Source organism: Poecilia reticulata, chromosome 15 (genome assembly GCF_904066995.2).
Source record: "Poecilia reticulata chromosome 15, P_reticulata-male-v2, whole genome shotgun sequence".
Taxonomy (NCBI): Eukaryota; Metazoa; Chordata; class Actinopteri; order Cyprinodontiformes; family Poeciliidae; genus Poecilia; species Poecilia reticulata.
The window spans coordinates 29497461-29517199 of NC_088844.1; the positions used below are offsets into that span (position 1 = coordinate 29497461).

Sequence of the window (19739 nt, forward strand, 5' to 3'; positions counted from 1 at the left end):
GTGGGGGCGCTGCACCAAGAACCACTGAAGGAAACGACATGGAAACTTTTAAAAAGACACTGAGAATAACTTTTTTTTGGCTCTAGTGGCCTTTATTTGATAGTTAATTGACAAGAACGTGGGTAATGAGAGAAGGGGGAAGACATGCAGCAAAGGTCACCAGGCCGGGAATCGGACCTGCTCCCATGTATGGAGGACTAAGGCCTCCATACATGGGTTGTGCTGAACCCCTGCACCACCACAGCACAACCCAACACCGAGCATAACTTCCTTCTTCAGAAATTGTAAACAAAATTGGAGTGGCGTCAGATTTTAGATGTTGGAGGATTTCACTGTTGGTAAAAACTACGAGCCGTCAGTGACACATAAACTCTGTTGGAGATCCGACAGGTGAAAGAAACCCTTCAGTTTCAGTTTTAAAGAAAAATAATGAGAGTGAATCAGTTTGTTTCTTAGCTGTAACATCGGTCTCTCCTCCCTCACCTGTATCTGGGCCTCGGAGTCCCTCAGGGAGATGCTGTGTGAGCTGATGGTGGATCCTGACCGAGGCCTCTTCTCCTGCCTCAGCACTTCGGGCCCCGCGCTGACCGAGTGCCTGAGCGGGGGCCCCTGCTGGTCCACCAGCTGCTGGGGCCTCTGCAGCTCCACGGGGCTCCTCCTGTCTCCTCCCACCGCTCCGCCCGGCGCCGCCCGGCCCTGCTCCTTCATGAACAGGTTGATGTGGCTCTGCTGCACTGGCTGCTGCTGCTGCTGCTGCACCGGCTGCTTCCTGCGTTTGTACTCCATCATCAGCTTGTTGATGGTTTTGTCCGTAGCGATGGTGTACAGTTTGTTACCGGCGCTTTCCCACCATTCCTTCCTCCGTCCGGGCGCGGCGCTGCTGGGAACTCCTCCTACCGAGCTCCCTGTGATGCCGGAGTCTCTCTTTTCTGCTCCGGCCTGGAAGTGGTGCGGCAGACTGCCTGCGAAGCTGGAAGAAATAGAAATAACCGAGAAGATGAATCAAAGACATTTAGTTAGAATGTAGATTTTATAAAAAATGTCACTTTGTCGTGACAGTTTGTTATGAGAAAGATAATCTGTGAAAAAAGTCAAACTCCTCTGCAGAAATGTTTATAGATTTTGTCTCATGCAATGCAACATAGTGACAGTTTTAACAAAAATGTAGAAAATAGATTTTTCATATAAGTGACATCCTGCAGCTGTAAGTTTCAATATCTTCATCATTAAGGCAGTAACAGGACAGATGTCAGACCTGAACCTGGGGCTGGGTGTTGGTGTTTCTGCAGGTGAAGCTGCACTCAGATCTACTCCCTGACCCCTGATGCCTCCATCCTCTGACGGCGTCCCCCTGGCGGAAAAGCCGCCGGCCGACGTCGGAGTGAAAGTCTCTGAATGGAAGAGAGGCAGGAAGAAAACGTGATCTCCTCCCGACCCCCCGCCTCCTCTCAGCAGCGGCGTCTCCTCCAGCATGCTCTCCTGGTCCTGGTGCATCTGGACGTAGCTGTTGCACAGATCCATGCACACTTTGTAGAGACGCTTGACCAGCCAGGCCCAGTCGGCGCCCCCTAGAGGCTGGACGCTGAGCGACGGGGCAGGAGCCTGCCACTGATGGCGCTTCTCACGGCCGCGAGGCGGGCTCACCTGCCGGAGGAAACCGAGTCAGTGACCCGACTCACAGCAAGCGACTGAAACCTGAGGTCTAAACGACTGAATGAACAAAGAAAAATGATTTTCTCTCTGTTTTAGGTCAGTTAGGATTATATTAATTTGTTCGGAAAAGATTTTTCTTCTGAGAACATAAAATATGAGATGGACAAATTCAGCAACACTTTAAACTTCACAATCAAATGAAACACAAACAGCTCCACCAATCAGACTCCGTTTTGATCACCTGCGCTGTTTCTTCAAAGATATCTTCATCTTCTGAGGAGGCGGAGCCAGGGTGGGAGGAGTCAGAGCTGCCTTCCTCTTCCTCGTACAGGATCCTCTTCACCTGAACAGAAACGTTTCATTAGGAGAAAATTATGGTTTTTTCTTATTACAAAATACTTATTAGTAAATGTTTCAGGTGGAAACTGATGGTCATCAATGTGTGACTTGCAGACACTAAACTATTCAGATTATTACACTTAATAAATGACATCAATTCATATAATCCAAACATATCAAAGACCTGATATGAATGTCTTTCATTACCAGACAATAAGGCAGGAACAAAAATCTGTCATATTAATATCTATAAATAGCTCTATGTTGATTATGTTGGGAAGAATCAGTTCTCTGAACTCCTCCAACACATACTGAATATTATACTCTTGTTCATTTCATCCCCGTCTTTTATAGAAAGAAAAGGTAATTAGTCATTAATTCAAATCTAAAGAAGTTTGAATCAGGCTGAACATAACTTTGGTTTAATATTTTGATGCATTCAGAAACAGTTTTGGCTCAAAGCTGATCTGGGAGAATCAAAAAGGTTTAAATCTTGAATTTAAACTCAGATCAGGTTTTGCTGTTAGACATCAGACTAAAAATATGATGTGACCTGCTGTCAATTTCAAAATGTGGTCATTCAGCAGGGATTACTGCGACTCTGAGGTCATTCTGCTGATTGGTTCCCACCTGCTGGGCCGTCATGCTCTCAGCCTGGCTCAGCGTGGCGCACAGCAGCGCCTGGAAGTACAGGTTGAAGCTCATCGCCGACTGACGGTACAGGTTGGCTGCTCCACAAACACCCGACACCTTCATCAGCAGGTACTTCAGACCCGGCCGGGTGTCAAAGTCCCGAGCCGTCCTGCAGAGACGACACCGGTCAGAACCGGTCTGCACCAGTACAACCAGTTTACGTCAAACTCAGCAGCAACCTGTAAGAGTCCAGCAGCAGGTCCAGGATGATGGCTAAATTTGTCATGGAGATGTAGCGCAGGAAGCCGGCGGTGGGCTTGCTGGGGTCAGAGGTCACAGGGGTCACCCTCTCGTTGCCGTCAGGCTGCTTGACGAACTCCTCCAGCAGGATGTCGTAGAGGTTCTGGAGAAGGACCTGATGGGACAGCAGGCTCACCACGATGGTCTGGAACGGGATCCTGGAGGGCGGAAAGAAAAATCACGTTTAGTCGGTTCTAACAAAGAAACTAAAATCTTTGTCTCAACTTTCTACAGAAATAGAAATATTAATTTTAATTTCTATTTCTGATCAGCTAAAACAGGATTTAGATGTAAAATAAAGAGAATCACATCCCACTGAATCACTCTGTTATTCATTACTAGAAACATAATGAATTAAGATTTGGAAACAAATGATGAACAGAGATCCACAACACTTTATCCTAATTATATTAAACATGTAGAAGATTTCAGAGAAGCAGCAGGTAATTTTTTATATAAGTTGTAAAAACAGTAGATGACAGCATGAGAATTGTTTTAGTTGAAAACAGTACATTATAGATTGATTTAAAACCTGGTGTGAACCTGGATCAGAGTTAAAGGTAGATTAATTCTACTCATCAGGTCAGAGAAGAGACTCGTTTAGTCATTCTGTGACAGTCAGGAACCTTTAATCTCTTACAATCTGTTCATTTCCTGCATGTTGTGCACACTGATGGCGAATGATGCAGTGTGATTATGAACACGCTCCAGATGATCGCTGCTGCATGTGAGCATCTGTCTAATAAACCTGACACAAAGTCAGTGATGTCAGAAAACTGCCTTACCCAATTTTCCTGCAGCAGAGCAGCAGAAAGAGAAAAGAGAGAGTTCATGAGACGGACATGGAGAGAAACACACACCCTGGAGGAGACACTGATTTGGATTTAACAACAGAGAACCAGAAGCAGGGAGCCAGCTGGACAGAATGTCAGCGAGAACCAGCAGAGATTTGATTTGTGGTTAGAGAATGAAAACATGCATCAGTGAGAGTGACGGCGTCCACCTCTTCTGAGCATGCCCGTTGGACTGCTGGTCAGCCGGCAGCTCGATGATGAGCACACAGGACTGAGCATGCTCAAAGCCGTCCTTGTTGTTGGGCGTCTTCGGGGAGCACTGAGTGTCCAACATGAAGACCTGGGACAGAGAGGACACGACTCAGATCATTCTCTGCTCTACAGTCTTACATGCTACACTCATCTATTCAATCCATTTAATGGGAACAGCTTGTAAAACGTTAATGCTTCAGCTGTTTTAGTTTTAGAAGAGAAGCTCTAACCGACCTGCTGAGCCATAGCTTTGATCCTCCAGTACTCGGTCTCAGCTGACGGCGAGTGAGACGGAGCCGCCACCTTCACCTCACAGGCGTCTCCAGAGAAACTGTCAGAGCCGCTATGAAAACACGCCAGAAGGTTCTACAGCAAAGGACACAAACACAGCAATCCCTGTCAGAAATCTGCTGCTGTGTTGAGTTTTCTATAAGTTCTGCTGCCAAGATGAACTTCAGCTCCTCTCATCAAACCAGAGTCCATCCATGTGTGACAGGAAGCGAGGAAAGGAAACACAAACAGCCTGAACAAGACAGAGTAAAACTTCTTAAATGTAGAATTATAAACACAACAGAGTGCCGTCAGTTTTTAGTGCTTGGATGATTTATCTCTTCTTTTTGAAAAGACCTGAAGCCAAACTTCCTGTTGGCACTAGATACAGACATTTGTTTTGGTTGTATTTACCCAGAATGCCCTGCGCTGCAGTCAGCTTCCTGCTTGGCGTTCACATGTGAACCAAACTGTTTGTATTCAGACCAGAGTTCACTGTTCTGGTCCATTCAGAGTCAGATTAAACTTCACAGAATGAACCAGACTTCAGACAAATGCATTGGAGTCGGATTAAACCGGATTAAACTGGGCTGGTGTGAATGCACACTTAGACTGACTATTAACCTAAGAGCTTCACCTTTAATTTTAGCTACTTCAACATGACTGACCACAAAGTAAAATGTTCTAAATTAAATGGTTGGAGCATGTTTGTCCATCATTAACGGTTCCAGCAGAACAAACCCTGAGGTCCAGAATATCTCCATCCTTTCCTGATCAGCCACCAAACCCAGGCAGCTCCAGTAATACTCTCTGTGGGTTGTAGATAAATGTTGTTTACTCTGGATCAGGCGTGACCTGAATGTGCCACAAACAAAAGCAGCTTTTCCATAAAGCTTGTCAAAGGTCACATGATCAGATGTCTGAAGGATGAGCCACTTGTTTCAGATTTAAGCTGCGAGTGAAGCAGAGGACGAGTCAGTAACAGACCAACACACCAATGAACACATTACAGATCAACTTCTAACTTCAGGTGTTTGTTTTGTAATTTTTTACTAATAAAAAGACACGGTAAAAATAAATGATGCTGAAGCGGGTTGGTTTCAGAGCCAATGACAATAACATGACAAAATACTGAGACCTAAAACACGACAATATGTCAACATAAGGAGCAGCAGCGATGAAGAGTGGAAAATAAAGACACATTAACCAGAAAAATACTTAAAATAAACCTTCTAACCCAGTTACTGTACTTACACACTTTACAGTCACAAACTTTTGTTGGGATTTTATGAGATGGACTTTCAAAGTGGAGAATAATTTTGAATTTTGAAACAAAATAACATTTTGCTTCTTTTTCATTTTCCTGTTGATTATTGTGAATCTAAAATTATTTGATCTGTTGAGACTCAGGAAAAACGTCAGTGACAGCAGGATCAATAGATGCCATCATCTCTCTTTCTGAAGCGCACACACACACACACACACACACACACACACACACACACACACACACACACACACACACACTGGAGTTTTAATCGGTAAAGCTGCTTAGCTGCAGTCAGGCAGGAATATTCCAGTCAGATTCCCGTTGGAGGCCCCTCTGTGTCAACCGGAGCCAGGAATGAAGTGGATCAGCAGCAGGGGTTCGACTCACTGAGGATGTTCTCAGTAAACCCAGACGCACACAGCAGGTGCCGTCATCAACAAATTAACACAAAGTCCTCATAAAGCCGAGCCTGCTGGGTTTAATCAGATGAAACAGGCACCAGGCTCGGTACCGTGTGATGTTTGGTTCAGGTCAGATGAAGCCTTTCCAGCTTGGGGTCAATGGAAATCAAAGCACCTTTCAGTTCGGTTCAAAGTTGAGATAAAAACAAAGTTTCATTCTTACTGGCAGCAGTAAGATGTGAGAGAAAATGAAAAAACACCAGGTTGAAACACATGGAGGTCAATTAAATAAAAGAAACATAAATAATTCATTAATATTGATGTTGTAGGCATGAAATAAACCTAAAACATTTAGTAATGCATGCAGTAAGCAGCCTGTAGGGTCTGCAGGTTCTCCCTGTGATTCGTCTCTGGATTCTAACACCTTTCAAAAAGCAGCAGGACGGGACAGTCTGTCTGTATTCTGGACAGATAGACTGATACTTACTGTACCATCATTACCATCATATTCACAATAACATGATTTAAAGAATCATTAAGTCTCCGTCTTTTGTTCAGCCTGTCGAAGCTTTATTTTTACTTAAGGCTGAATGTTTTGGTTTCTGACTTTAATCCTTTAAAATGAAACAAAAAAATAAACAATGTTTCGGCACAGAAAGCAGCAGGACGAGAGAAACAGAGAGAGAGAGAGAGAGAGAGAGAGAGAGAGAGAGAGAGAGAGTTAAACTTCTGTTAGAAAGCCTAATGTGAGCATTACCAGCTAAAACATTTTGATCATTTCTGATATCTTGGGTCATTTAAATCTGTTCTTATGCAGTTCTGAGTTCATGCAGCCTTCTCATGTGTACCAGCTAATGGTGTGTGTGTGTGTGTGTGTGTGTGTGTGGGGGTGTGTGTGTGTGTGTGTGTGTGCGTGTGTGTGTGTGTGTGTGTGTGTGTGTACCTTCACAGGCTCTAACGTTGCAGAAAAAGCATCCTGCAGAGCGCAGCAGGCCAACCTCCACATCTCCTCTGTGAACACCGGACCCACAGTCACCAACACGTACCTGCACACACACACACACACACGCACGCACGCACGCACGCACGCACAAATCAAAGCAGTTAAGATTCAGGACAGAACATCATATCTTCATGGTTCCCATGATTCTCACTGGTTTTATATGTTATACAACCATCTTTGTTCTGGAGGACATTTTTCTTTAAAGTTGAATTATATTAATAAAAACAACTTCATATCATGTCTCTGAAGATATAAAAAAAATAATTAGTTTAATATTTCTGGAAAAATGTATACATATAATGAAATATTTTCTTGTGACTCCTGAAGCCAGTAGGAATCGATGGTCTGAGTGCCGACCTGATGCAGGAGCAGCCAACTCTGGAGATGGTCTCTGCAGGCTCAGACACGCAGGCCACCAGCAGCTTGAACAGATCCTTCAGCATCAGGTTGATCAGAGACTCGTAGCCGATGTCTGCAGAGAGAAACAACCAGCCGGACTGTAAACCCAACGGTCCAATCAGGAAGGAGAGCAGCAGGATGGAACGAGGCACCAGGCAACAGCAGCTCACCTGAGTGGATGAAGCTGTTGACGTGTTCCACCACCAGCTCACACGACAGGCCGATGGCGTGCTTGAAATTCGACGCCGCCACGTCCCAGTATGAGTGGTCGCCATGGCTACGCTGCAGCCACAGCGACATGACAGGAAGCAGCAGCTGGATGACGGCGAAGATGGCGAAGCCCGGACCTGCAGGTGATGTGGAGCAGTTAGGGAACCTGAGCAGCTGGTGGTTTGTTCACACAGGAAGGGGAAACCCTGAACAGTAAAGCATTTAAAACATATGGATTTTCATTTTTACTTATTCAGTCAGCTAACGCTACCTCACTGGATTCTTCTGGCACCATTTCTCATATTTACAATTCCTTTCTCCTTAATATCTGCTTCTTACTGAACACAAACGCTGCAATATCTGAGTCATCAATCTGTGCATCGTTGGCACAGAGCAGCTGATATTTCCAGGTTTTGTGAAAAAAAACAACAAACGTCTGTTTTTACTGCATGCTTATGAATATTTAATAATATTCCAGGTGTTTCCTGCAGACCAGGCTGCTGTGTTCCTGAGTCACCTGGAACGGCTGTGACCTCTCTGAGCAGCGTGAACAGCAGCTCCAGGGTGAGCGGCTGGTGCTCCCGGGGGCAGTTGGACACGGCGGCGGTCAGCTGCTCCAGCAGTAAGATCCACACCTGGATCAGACCTGCAGCGCAGAGGAAACCTCAGCTGGACCCCAAACAGGAAACGAACCGGGAGGAACAGGAAGTCTTCTTCACCTGTGTCGTCGTCGAACTCTTGCAGGACGCAGTCGACGCCGTCCTCGCTGCTGACGGAGCGCTCCTGAGACCGCATGGGCAGGTTGGCCAGCCGGGCGCCCAGGAACACCGGCTTGGACGGCATCTTGTAGATCTTAGCCAGCAGCTGGAACCCAACAGAACCTGATGAGAGGCGATGAGCTGCTGCAGCAGGCGAGCTGCTGCGGCGACAGGTGAGGTCCTACCTGGGAACATTTGTGCAGGTAGTCGAGAGCCGGAACGCAGAGGACAGTGGAGCTCAACCCAGACACATGAACAGAGTCACCAATCTCCTTATAATCCACCTCTCCTGCTCACAAACACAGAAAACTGGAATTAGGAGCAAAAAGTGCTGCACAAATACAACAGTCACATCTAAAGGACAAAATGAAATGAAAGTTCTGAGAAATGTTAATCCCAGCTGCTCTGAATAAAGACATGAAACAGGCAAACGCAGGATTCTGATTCCAGGAGGAATAAATCCTGCAGGTCTGGAAATGTGAGCAGATTAAAAAGCCAGACCCACCCAGGCCTTTGACGAACTTCAGCAGACACATGATGTAGTCTGTGGCGGCGTTGGCGAACACCTGGATGTTGTCTGTGTTGATGAAAGCTTCGAACACGTCGAACACGGGAGCCTGGGTCTTCCCTGCATGGAGCGAGAGGCGGGAACAGGAGGAGATAATCTGAACTGTTAAGGTCTCCGTGACAACCAGCGTCGGTCACCAGTCTGCCAGTTTACCCATGGAGTATTCTCCCAGCAGGTAGTCTTTGGTCTCCGCCCTGCTGCTGTGGACGGTCCTCAGGGCGCTGAACAGCGGCCTCCACCCGGACAGGATCTGAGGGGAACACATCTCCACCAGCTCCCCGATGGACGTCACCACCTGGGGGAGACAGGCGGGTTGGAGCATGTGGCTGGAAGCTTCCCTGTGCTGCCGCCGACCGGACCGGACCGGACCGGACCGGACCGGACCTCACCTGGTCCTGGACGTCCTCGTCGCAGAGCTCCAGCTGCATGATGTGCTCAAACGGCCTGAACAGCGCCTCGTTGAAGTGGAAGTGAGGAAGCTCGGCCCAGGAGGTCAGAACCTCGGTCAGAACGTCGTGGATGAAGGAAACGGCCTTCTGGGAAACATGGCGCTCTTTGTGACAAGCAGCCTGGAAACGAAACACTTTTTATCCCCCAGAATGAAATGAATCATGAACCAATCAACCACAGAAACACAAAATCTTAGAAACTATTTCTGTAGTGCTAATATCTTAGTAGACTTGAAATAAGACAAAACTAATTTGTAAGTAACTTTTCAACAAGATATAAGAGATTATTTTAAGTCAACAATTCCTTAATATTGATGAAAACATTCTAGTTTCATTTACAGTTTATTTCACTCCTATGTGAAATAATGTCTTGTTATAAGTGAAATAAGTTTTTCAGAAAACTTAAGGAAGTATTGGCCTAAAACAAGCTCACATATCTTGCTGAAAAGTTTGTCTTATTCCAAGTGTTCTTAGATGTTTGCAGTAGAATCTTGACCAAAAATACTTGGTAAGATTTTAAGTTTTTGCAGTGAAATTAACCGACTGATTGAGGAGAAACTGGACAATCGGAGCAGAAACATTTCAGAAGACCCTCCTCCCTGCTGCAGTTCCCCACCTCCACCAGGTGGGGCGCCACCACGCTCCAGGCCCTCATCATGTGCAGCAGGGGCCGGTTCTTGTTCCTGACGATCCTCAGCATGGCCTCTCCGAGACGGAAGAGATGCAGAGCGCTGCGGCGCTCCGACGTCGACTTGGCGACTCCTGAACACAACCGGAGAAAATCATCAAGGTTTCCACGGCAACAAGACAGTCTGTGTTTGAAGACGATTATTTATTCTTTACATCGATCATTATCTGGGATATTGACATTACTTTTGGAAATGACAGTTAATCTCATCTTTGGTTTCATCTGTCCAAAGGAAATTCATGCGTTCATCAAACCTAATTCATGTTTCCATGTTTTCAAACTTTCTGTTCAGTTTTTTTCTGATTGTTGTGATTTGGCTCAGAGGTTTAAGTCATTTCTCTGACTTGGTTGAATCTGCAGGAACATTAAGACTATTTTATGTAATATTTTCCTCTTAGAAATAATCTGAAATGACCTTCGACCTTCCCTGACAGTAACAGCTTCGTCTCTAAGGTCATTGCTGGTGACTTTCTTCCCAGGCTCTCTGTCAACACATACGTTTACTCTCCATGTTTTCCTGCTGACTCCTCAGGCTGTGAGTATTTTCCCTGCAGTGACAGAAACGTGTGTGAACATCGTGTTTCCTACCCGGCATCACCAGAGAATAATCTCCGGTCTCTGCAGCCGAGTTGAAGAGCTGAGACTGAGACGCTTTCCTGAGCTGCTGCAGGAAGCCGACCAGACCCACCAGGTTCAGCTTCGTAGCCGCTTCCTCAAAGAGCCTGAAACACACACACACACACACACGCACACACACGCACACACACACACACACACACACACACACACACATTATCATCACAAGGACGATAGGACGATCTGAAGGTTCTCTTCACTGAATGTTTTCTAATCTCAGGGTTGAATGTTTGTGCAGGTTTGAGTTTACTGTTATTTTTCTTTTGTGCAATGGGTCAAATATATACATACACCAGTAAGCATAACTTGAATGCCTACAGCTGCACCTCTACCACAGGACTCTGGCTGATATCTCACAGCTCTTCATAGAAGAACTAATCAAGTTCTTTAAAATGAAACTCATGAAAGTCAAAGAGGCTCAAAAAGCAGATAAAAAAAGTTGATTCTGTCCTGAAACCTCTGGAGGTTTTGGTGTGAAAATGATTAGATAACCCTCATCATCCTCTTCATCAGACTCTCATACAACAAGACAGTGGCTTCAGTCAGAGGCTGCATAAAAACCACTGCCACACTGACCTCTACAGGAGATCCTTCTGCGTCTAACAACTAGTTGAAAAAACTTGTATAATAATTTTATTATTTTGAGATTAATAAAGTATTTTAGAACTGAAGTCAATAAACTGTGTTGATGTTGGAGCTTTAAAGCAACCATTTATAGAAACTAAATGAAAACTTTAACATAAATTACTTATTTATGAAAAATGGCTTCATTTGTTTTCTATTTAATGGCAGAAAGATGTTTATATATGAACATCTAACTTGTATTAAACATTTTAATATTTCAATCAGCAAATGAATCAATGAACTTTAGACCTGGAAACAAAGAAATACACATTTTTCCTTTGATGAACTGCAGCTTTTTTAGTCAAATAAAATATATTTTTAAATGTTTCGTTTGAAAGTGGAGCAAATTCAACATAACCAGATAATTAGTGACCACTGCATAAAGAGCTGCTAAACTGAGGAGTCACAGATGAAGATGCAGAGAAACAGACCAGCCTTTTGGTCTATTTACTATTGTTTGGTGAAACTTTCACATCAGAAATGTGTTCAGTCCATCTGCTGCTGCAGAGGATCAGAGAAAATTCTTTATTCCCTGCAAAAGCAGCTCGGATAAGTGCTTACATAAGAGATGATCCTTGGTCTGAGCAGAACACACACTCACAGAGGCAGCTTCACTGCGTGCGTGTGTGTGTGTGTGTGTGTGTGTGTGTGTGTGTGTGTGTGTGTGTGTGTGTGTTGCATGCTCGTGACTGGAGGACGTCAGCTGAAATCTTGACTCCATTTCTCAGAAAACTCCCTGTTACACAAACTGACCTCATTTTATGACTTTATCTGCATTATGATAACTTATACACATAAAAACTTTGACACAGAACCAAGCAGGATTCACTCTACTGCCGCCTGCTGGGTGTATTTCAGCACAGCACCTCCTGGTGGACGCCTGATGCGACACTTTGACCCTCATAAATACATGTATGCACCTATAAAACACACTAATGTGTTTAAACTGAACCCAGTAAAGCATCACATGGTTCAAACATCCCAGCCTCTGCAGAGCGAGGTCCCACCTGTCCGCCTGCGTGGACAGCGTGCAGACGGCCTTGGCGGCGCCGGTCCCCGTCATCAGGCTGCCGCCCCTCAGGTCCAGGCCCCGCCCCCCTCTGCTGCTCTCCTTCAGCAGCTCCTGGATGGACAGCGGCTGGATGACCGGCTGGCTCAGGCTCAGCTCGGCCGCCTCGGGGCTCGGCTCGCAGCTCAGCTCCAGACCCAGGTCCACGCCGGCAGCGCCCGCCGCCTGCTGGCTCTGCTGGGTGATGGTGGTCAGGGAGGACGGCTGCAGGGAGCCGTCGCTGAAGTGGCTGTGCTCCAGAGAGCTGATGTACTCCGTCACCCTGAGACAGAGCCGGACCGCAGTGAGTTTCTATGACTTTACGGCTGCAGCAGGGTGAGGCTCATGTGTCGGTACCTGAAGACGTGTGGCCAGCAGTCGTGGTTGTGGCTGCCCATCTCTAAGCCCACGTTCAGGATGGCGTCCATGCACAGCACATGAGCCGTGTGGAGGCGGACTCCCTGAGGACGGCCCATCTGCTCCAGCCGCTGCTCGACGCGCTGCTTCACTGCCAACAGCAACAAGACGGCAGAGATGAGCAAAGGGATGCAGGAGAAGAGCTGAGCTCAGCTCACGTCCAGGCAGGAAGGAAGGTTTTAAAACGGATTCAACATGAATCTGTTCTAGGAATCAGATCCCCAAAAACATTCCACCTTTAAAGCTTGTTAAAGTCTGTACAGTTACTTTTTATTTAATTAAATTTTTATATTATGTGGGGTTTTTTAATGTAATGACAGAAAAATACTTCAATCTACTGCAGATTGCAGCCATTTTTAGTCACACATTCCTGAACATGAACACTAACAGACCAAATGGCTGCTAAACTTCAAATGAATAAGTGAAGGAAAATAATTCTCACCCATTAAGTTTATTTTTAAAACTCATGATTGTGAAAAAACTGTAAACATTTGCTAAAAGGTTGAATCAAATCATTTTTCTGCTGTGAAACATGTTTTTCTCTTTTCTCCCCTCAAAACTGCATTTTAGTCTGTGGAAAAATCTATCAGTGATTCTTTCTGCAAATTTATGAAACATCCCATAATAGTGTTTATGCATATTTAAAATGTTTCTCTACCAGTTGGGGAGCATCTCAGCTATAACTGGTGGTTAAACATAACTCAGCTGTTTTCCATTTAGGCCTTCACAGACTGATCATATTCTTTATAAAAAGGACTAATTAATGTTCCACACTTTGCCATGTTTAACTGATTTTCTAGTAAATTAACTAATTAAATGAACATGATTCCCTCTACATGAGAGTTAAACTGAAAACTAGAACTGAGCTGCAGCCCTGCATGATTTATTCATTAAAATATTTGTCAAGTCAGTTGGAAAATGATGTTGAATATTTTTACAAATCATCAGCTGAAATTTCCAGCTGTTTTCCAAACTGGCCACTAGATGTCAGTAAAGATCCATTTCTTACCACAGATTAAGAACAGCGTCTCACTCTGATATTTATGCAATATGAGTTTATATTAAAGGCGTTTTATTTTCCTCTTTCTGTTTTCAAGCCGTGGATTTTTGTGCGAAGCTGCTTTAATAAAACGATCCGTGCACGTTTGGCCTCCAGGTGGCGCTGTCATACTCGGTACCTTGTGTGATGGCGTCTCCCATCTCTGCCACCTCCTTCTCCTCCTTCTCCTCCTGCACACAGGAGGCTGCAGCCATCTGGGCTAAAGCTGATGCACAGTTGGCAGCAACGCCTGAAAGAGGAAAACGGCCAACAAACACGATCAGCTTCAGTTCATGGTCAGATCAAAAGAGGAAGTTTGTTTTCTAAAATCATTTGTTCCACAGGTGCAGAACCAGGGATCAGAACTGAAACTGAGACCCGGCTGACGTTTGACATCATGTGTGATTCCTCAATGATAACTGACAGGTTCTGGTTATTACTCACCATTCTTGGTGAATGTAATGTGAAATATTCCAGGAAGAAACCAAATATATAAAAAAAATTAACCTGAGAAACAATTTTAACTGGTCCAGCAACACTAAGCTAACTTCAGAGGTTTTCTCCTGGGAAGGAAAACAACAATCTGTGTGAATATTAAACCCATTTAACAGCTGCCTCTCCCTGCTGTTAACATAAATCCATTCAATATGTTGGAAAATTGGTTTCAGAAGGAAAAGAAAACATCATTTAGTTTCCAACCTCCTGCTGAATAATTTGAGGTTTTAAAACAATTTATGAAGAAAAAATTAGTAAAATCTCTTCGATATTTCATGACCACAGCAAAACCTCTCTCTGAATCTTATAAAATAAATTTTATTTCCAACCTGAACACAATAATTTTGGGCTTTTAGTGAAACCTTTAAACTTTAGATGAGGATGATTCTCCAAACTGCAGGAACAGCGACATCACTTCCTGTTCAGATCAGCCTCCACCGGCAGAACGGAGCAGGTTTCTAATGCAACAACAAACTCACTCAGTCCTGACGGTGTTCCCCAGGGCTCCGTTTTCAGACCCATCCTCTTCATAGTGTCATTACCACAAAGTTGTATCTGTTGGTATTTCTGTGTTTTAATGTTCTGCAGAACAGGAAGCTGTTGTAAAACAGCAATTAAACTGAGACAGGCTCAATTTTTTTTTTATATTTTCCTGTTAAAAATAAATAAATTATATTCAGACAACAATAATCTTCCCCTGTTCCTTGTGATGAACCAGTTCCGGGTTTACTCCGACTCCTGGACCCTGGGATCCTCCACAGCTAAACTGGTATAAAAACTTGATGTTTAGATATTACTGCTGTTGTTTCTGACTCTAAATCAGCTGAAATCATTGCTCGACTTTTAAAGAATCCTTCGTTCTGCCTTCTGAAGTGTCTGACAGCGCTGGAGCAACAAAGTCCAGCTTGAGGAACCAAATAAAGACAAACAGTCTGAAACGCAGCTGCGGGCCCCGACACCCAGCAGCACATCAAGCCCTCCTTCACACTCATCAGAGCCTTCAGGACCAACGCTGTGCTCCTCGGTGACCTTGTGATATCCAGACATAAATCTCAGCCCGGCTACGTTTTCCTGACAGAGCTGTCCAGGAACGCCCTGACCACTCTGCTGAAACCCTGGTTGTCCTTAAACTTGATTTATTAATCTATCCCCGTTTCTGCAGACAGAGCAGACTCAGGTCAAAGGTTTCACCCACCAAGCGCGCAGCTGAGCGCGGCGGCTTTCCGCAGGCCGTCCAGACTCAGACAGATGGTGTCTCTCTCCCTCTGGCTCTGCTCCTTCACCCCCTCGGCCCCCAGGATGAAGGCCAGGCCCTTGGAGCTGCCCGCCATGCGGCCCGTCAGAGGCGTGGACAGCACATCAATCAGGTTCTTCCACACGCCGGTGAGGATGAAGCGGGAGAAAATGGCACCTGATTACAAAGAGAGGAGAGAGAGAAACCTGCAGCTAGCATCACAAGCTGGGTTCTGGTCCTGAAGAACGATGATGTCATGAGGCGTGACTCATGGTTAACGAGGTTAAGGTTTCTGTGGAAACACTTTAATTGAAGGAGTTTCGATCATTATAAGTGTCATTATTTGCTGAATAATGCCAAGCTGACAGTTTTAATGCACCTTTTAGTGCAGGTGTTATGTCATGTTTATGACATCATCATGTCAGTCTTATGCAGACCTTTTCAGATGAAGGGCTGCAGATGAGGTCATTCCTTCCACATCTGTCTTCATATTTTTATTTCCCATCATCCCTCTCTTCAAAACAGCTGCTAATATCTAAAAACTGTTCCTCATAATTTCATAAAGTATCCATTAAACCAGATATTTATTCCCTCTGTCCAGACAGGAACAACCAGCTCTGCTTTCTAATCATGTCAAATTGTTCAGTTTAGGATCATTTGTTGCTGCAGGAGAAGAAAAAATATATTCTTCAAATGCATTGTTGGCATTTTATGGAAGTTTTTATATTTTCAGTGTCCAAATTGTAAATTTTGACACATAATTTCAAGTAAGTAAATATAAAATGCATTTTATTGAATGTTTTTTGCCGATAAGTCACAGACATAAACCCCAGACACATTAAGACATTACTTCACTATTACATATCAACACATATGAATTAAACAAGATTTATTTATAAAGAAATTGATCTCAGAGCTAATTATTTATAGTTTTGTTTCTCATCCAGTTCAACCTGCAGCTACTAGTTGAAGGTAATTTGACTCCACAGCAGAAAATCCTGCAGGAAATCTGCTGCTGTTTGTTCAAAAGACAAGAAAACTTTATGAGAAGCAAATCAAAACCAACAACAGGGGATCTGAGGATCAGCCCTGGGGGACCTCTGAGTCCCCACAGTGAAATGGATGAATGCATGACTGTAACCAAGATGTCCGCCGTGAGTTGAGTTACAGACCTGCAGTCGCTGTGTCGCCTCCAGCCCTCTCAGAGCTGAGTGCTGATTGGCTGGACGGCCTCCGGATCATCTGACCTCCAATAGCGCTGCTGCCCAGGCCGTCGATGTCTGACAACACAAAAATACAAAACAACTGGCACCAAATATTCATTCAGATAATCGTCTTTTGGAAACAATCCACTACATAAATGTTTTATTTTTCCCATCCCTTAACTCCTAAACTCTCAGCGCTTCAGTTTAACGTTCGACCCATTAAATACAGAGTTACAGCGAAATGGAAAACCATCAGAGTTGGATCAAATAATGTAGACCAGCAAGATGTGCAGATGCATGATTTCTTTGGATAAAATTATCTGTAAATATAGCAAAAATTGTCACTGATGAACAAAATGCAGCTACACAGCATACTGGGTTTATGATCCTCTGGATTCTCCAACATGAGGTTTCCTTCCATGGTGAGTTGGATTTCTGTCTTAAGAAGCATGAAGGACATCAGAGACCTGTCAGCATGGTGATGAGCGGCAGCGTGCGGTCTTCTGGTGAGCCCCAGTACCCGGCGTCAGCCAGCAGGTTGCGCTCCAACACCTGGTGGTGAAGCTCCTCGATCCAGGCCTGGCACAGAACCACCAGGACTCCGCTGCTCTGGATCAGCCGAACAAACTCCTTCTGCAGGACACGGAGGGAGACGCTCATCAGCTGCGCGCTCATCAGGAGAGCAGCTGTGGCTGTGGCTGTGCTCACCAGACTGAGGGCGGGCGGAAGCTCTCTCCGTCTGTAGTAGTCGCAGCAGCAGAGCTTGAGGTTGAGCAGCAGAGCGTAGTACGACACCAGGTAGAGGCCGTCTGCGTTCATCAGACACTTCAGAGGGTCGCCTGATTCAAAGCCTGGAGAGTGAATCCCTCCTGAACAGAGGAAGGAAAGAAAAACACCAGCTTTAGAGAGTCCCAACCAAACATTTAAACTTTAAAATTCATTATTAAACTTCACTGAGTCTGACTAGCATTCACAACACCACCGTTTTTATCAGCTGAGACACAGACAGGAATCTAAACCAAACTATCAATACAGAATAAATGGTTTAAAAAACATTTGAGAATGGGAACCTTCTGATGTTCTATTATTTTGATGCATTTACTGAGTTTCATGTGAAAACTAAGAGGTAAAAAAGAGCCTTAAGGTCCAGTTTGGTAGGAAAAATTCAGACCAAATAATAAAGGAGTGAATTTTAGTCTGAGTTTGTCCTGCAGCTTGGACTGATTTCACAGAAACTGTAAGTCCTCCAGCAGAGACACACTGAGGGAAAGTGGACAAAAATATCAAGTTTGTCATCTACAAACTGGACATGAGAGAAATTTTAATCCAAAAGTGGAAGAACTTCAGGACCATCACAACATTCTGGCCGAACATAAAATGGTAAAATTAACTTAACAGAAAACTTCTGCTGTTTTATCATCTGTGCTCTCTAAACTTCATCCTCCAAAATATTTGATTGCTTGAATAAAACAGTGGAGACACAAAGAGCTGCTCGGTCAGCTGGTCAGCAAACAGCTGTTTGTTACTGAACAACCCAAACAAAGTCTGTTCTGTTCTACAGCTACATCATCATCACACTGAATCTCTGCTGGTCCCTCTTCCCTCCGCTTACCAGCCTGCAGCCCGGAGCAAAACGTGGAGGAGAAGTTCTGCAGCGACAGGTCCACCTCCTGGGCGGAGGCCAGTCCCAGGAGGCGGGGCAGCAGCGCCGCCAGCGATTGGACGAACAACCTGGCGCTCTGCTGGTCCGCCTCCTGGCTGCGCAGCAGTTTGAGGGACATGGCGGCGGTGCGCAGGGAGCGGTGGCCCGGGCAGTCCCGAGGCGTCTGCTGCTCCTCGTCCACCAGAGACACGTTGTCGGACCCGATGTCGGACACGTCGGAGCGTCCCGAGTCTTTCTCTGCAGCCATGGAGTACTGATCGCACGAGTCAAACTCTGTCCGAGACAAGTCCTGCTCCTCCATGCTGCAGGACAACCAGGGTGAATGAAACGGTGAGGAACTTGATTTTAATACGCTTAGAAAAACAGACGCAATAAAGACCAATCACCAGCCAGCTTGGTTCTGATTGGTCAGCGACAAAGCTGTTCAGAAACACAAAATCTTACGTTTTTTTGTCTAGTTTTAGTGCAAATATCTCAACACATTTGAAATCAGACAAAACTAACTTACACATAACTTTTCACCAAGACATAGGAGCTTGTTTTAACAATAGTTGTTCAGATTACTTTACTTATAACGACTCACTTTTCCCAAAAGTGTAATAATCTGTCAGTAGAAAAGCACTTTTTCATCAGTAAGAAGAAATTATTGACTTAAAACAAGTTCCTTTATTTTGCTGAAAAGTTACATGAAAATTTGTTTTGTCTCGTCAAGAATACAAAAACATTTGCGCTAAATATATCTGTCATTTTTGCCACTAGATGGCGCTAAAGAGCTGCTTAGCTTGAAAAATCCTCGAAATGATCCCTAAAGTTGACGGAGTCGTACCTGAAGTTGCTCTCGCTGTACCTGGACCCCGGCCCGTGGTGCGGCCGCGTCCTGGAGTCCACTGACAGGAAGTTGGTGATGTCAGGGAAGACGAGAGCGTGACTCCTCTGCACCACGTCAGGAGGAACGCCTCCTCTGTCCTTGACCTCCTGACCCTCGGCCTCCACGCCGCGGCCTCCTCCTCCCTCCGCCCTCTCTCCTCTCGGAGCCGCGCCTCCTACCGGCTCCCGCTGGCTTCTCTCCTGGCCTCCGAAGGGACAGCTCAGCTGGACGCGTGCGTCCTCGCCGCACTCCTCAGGCGTGTGTCCCTGACCCAGACCCAAGTCCCCCATCTCCAAGTCCAGGGTGGTTTGTCCCGTTTCCGTGGTGATGCTGATGCTGATGTCCGGGCTGCGCTCGGTGGTGGCCATGTTGGAGGCAGCGGAGTCCCACTGGGGCTGCTCTGAGGACAGGATGTGTCTCTGCCACCTGAAGTCGGCCTCGTTGATCTCCATGGACTCCCGGGTGGACTCTGACCCGTCCTTCATGTCGTCCAGGCGCCTGAGGAGAAACCGAGCCTGCAGGA

The 19739-nt window shown here is 45.3% G+C and overlaps 1 protein-coding gene across 4 annotated transcripts in view; it reads right to left on the reverse strand.

Moving 5' to 3' along the window:
- The window catches only part of arfgef3 (ARFGEF family member 3), a 35664-nt gene that overhangs the window by 1356 nt on the left and 14569 nt on the right, over nt 1–19739 (reverse strand). For 2 of the 4 annotated variants that reach the window (XM_008430113.2, XM_008430115.3), the window contains exons 14-41: nt 19175–19731; nt 18298–18650; nt 17394–17554; nt 17153–17318; nt 16653–16760; nt 15442–15657; nt 13891–14001; nt 12653–12803; nt 12255–12578; nt 10576–10709; nt 9916–10061; nt 9240–9419; nt 9004–9145; nt 8788–8910; nt 8468–8571; nt 8244–8388; nt 8042–8170; nt 7485–7661; nt 7273–7387; nt 6856–6958; nt 4206–4337; nt 3929–4059; nt 3711–3719; nt 2865–3083; nt 2623–2794; nt 1895–1996; nt 1256–1644; nt 484–970 (exon numbers count right to left, since the gene is read on the reverse strand). In XM_008430113.2, coding sequence (XP_008428335.2) covers nt 484–970; nt 1256–1644; nt 1895–1996; nt 2623–2794; nt 2865–3083; nt 3711–3719; nt 3929–4059; nt 4206–4337; nt 6856–6958; nt 7273–7387; nt 7485–7661; nt 8042–8170; nt 8244–8388; nt 8468–8571; nt 8788–8910; nt 9004–9145; nt 9240–9419; nt 9916–10061; nt 10576–10709; nt 12255–12578; nt 12653–12803; nt 13891–14001; nt 15442–15657; nt 16653–16760; nt 17153–17318; nt 17394–17554; nt 18298–18650; nt 19175–19731 — 5286 coding nt within the window. The remainder of the gene's footprint in view (nt 1–483; nt 971–1255; nt 1645–1894; nt 1997–2622; nt 2795–2864; nt 3084–3710; nt 3720–3928; nt 4060–4205; nt 4338–6855; nt 6959–7272; nt 7388–7484; nt 7662–8041; nt 8171–8243; nt 8389–8467; nt 8572–8787; nt 8911–9003; nt 9146–9239; nt 9420–9915; nt 10062–10575; nt 10710–12254; nt 12579–12652; nt 12804–13890; nt 14002–15441; nt 15658–16652; nt 16761–17152; nt 17319–17393; nt 17555–18297; nt 18651–19174; nt 19732–19739) is intronic. The other 2 variants (XM_008430114.2, XM_081616278.1) reach the window with 1 other exon arrangement.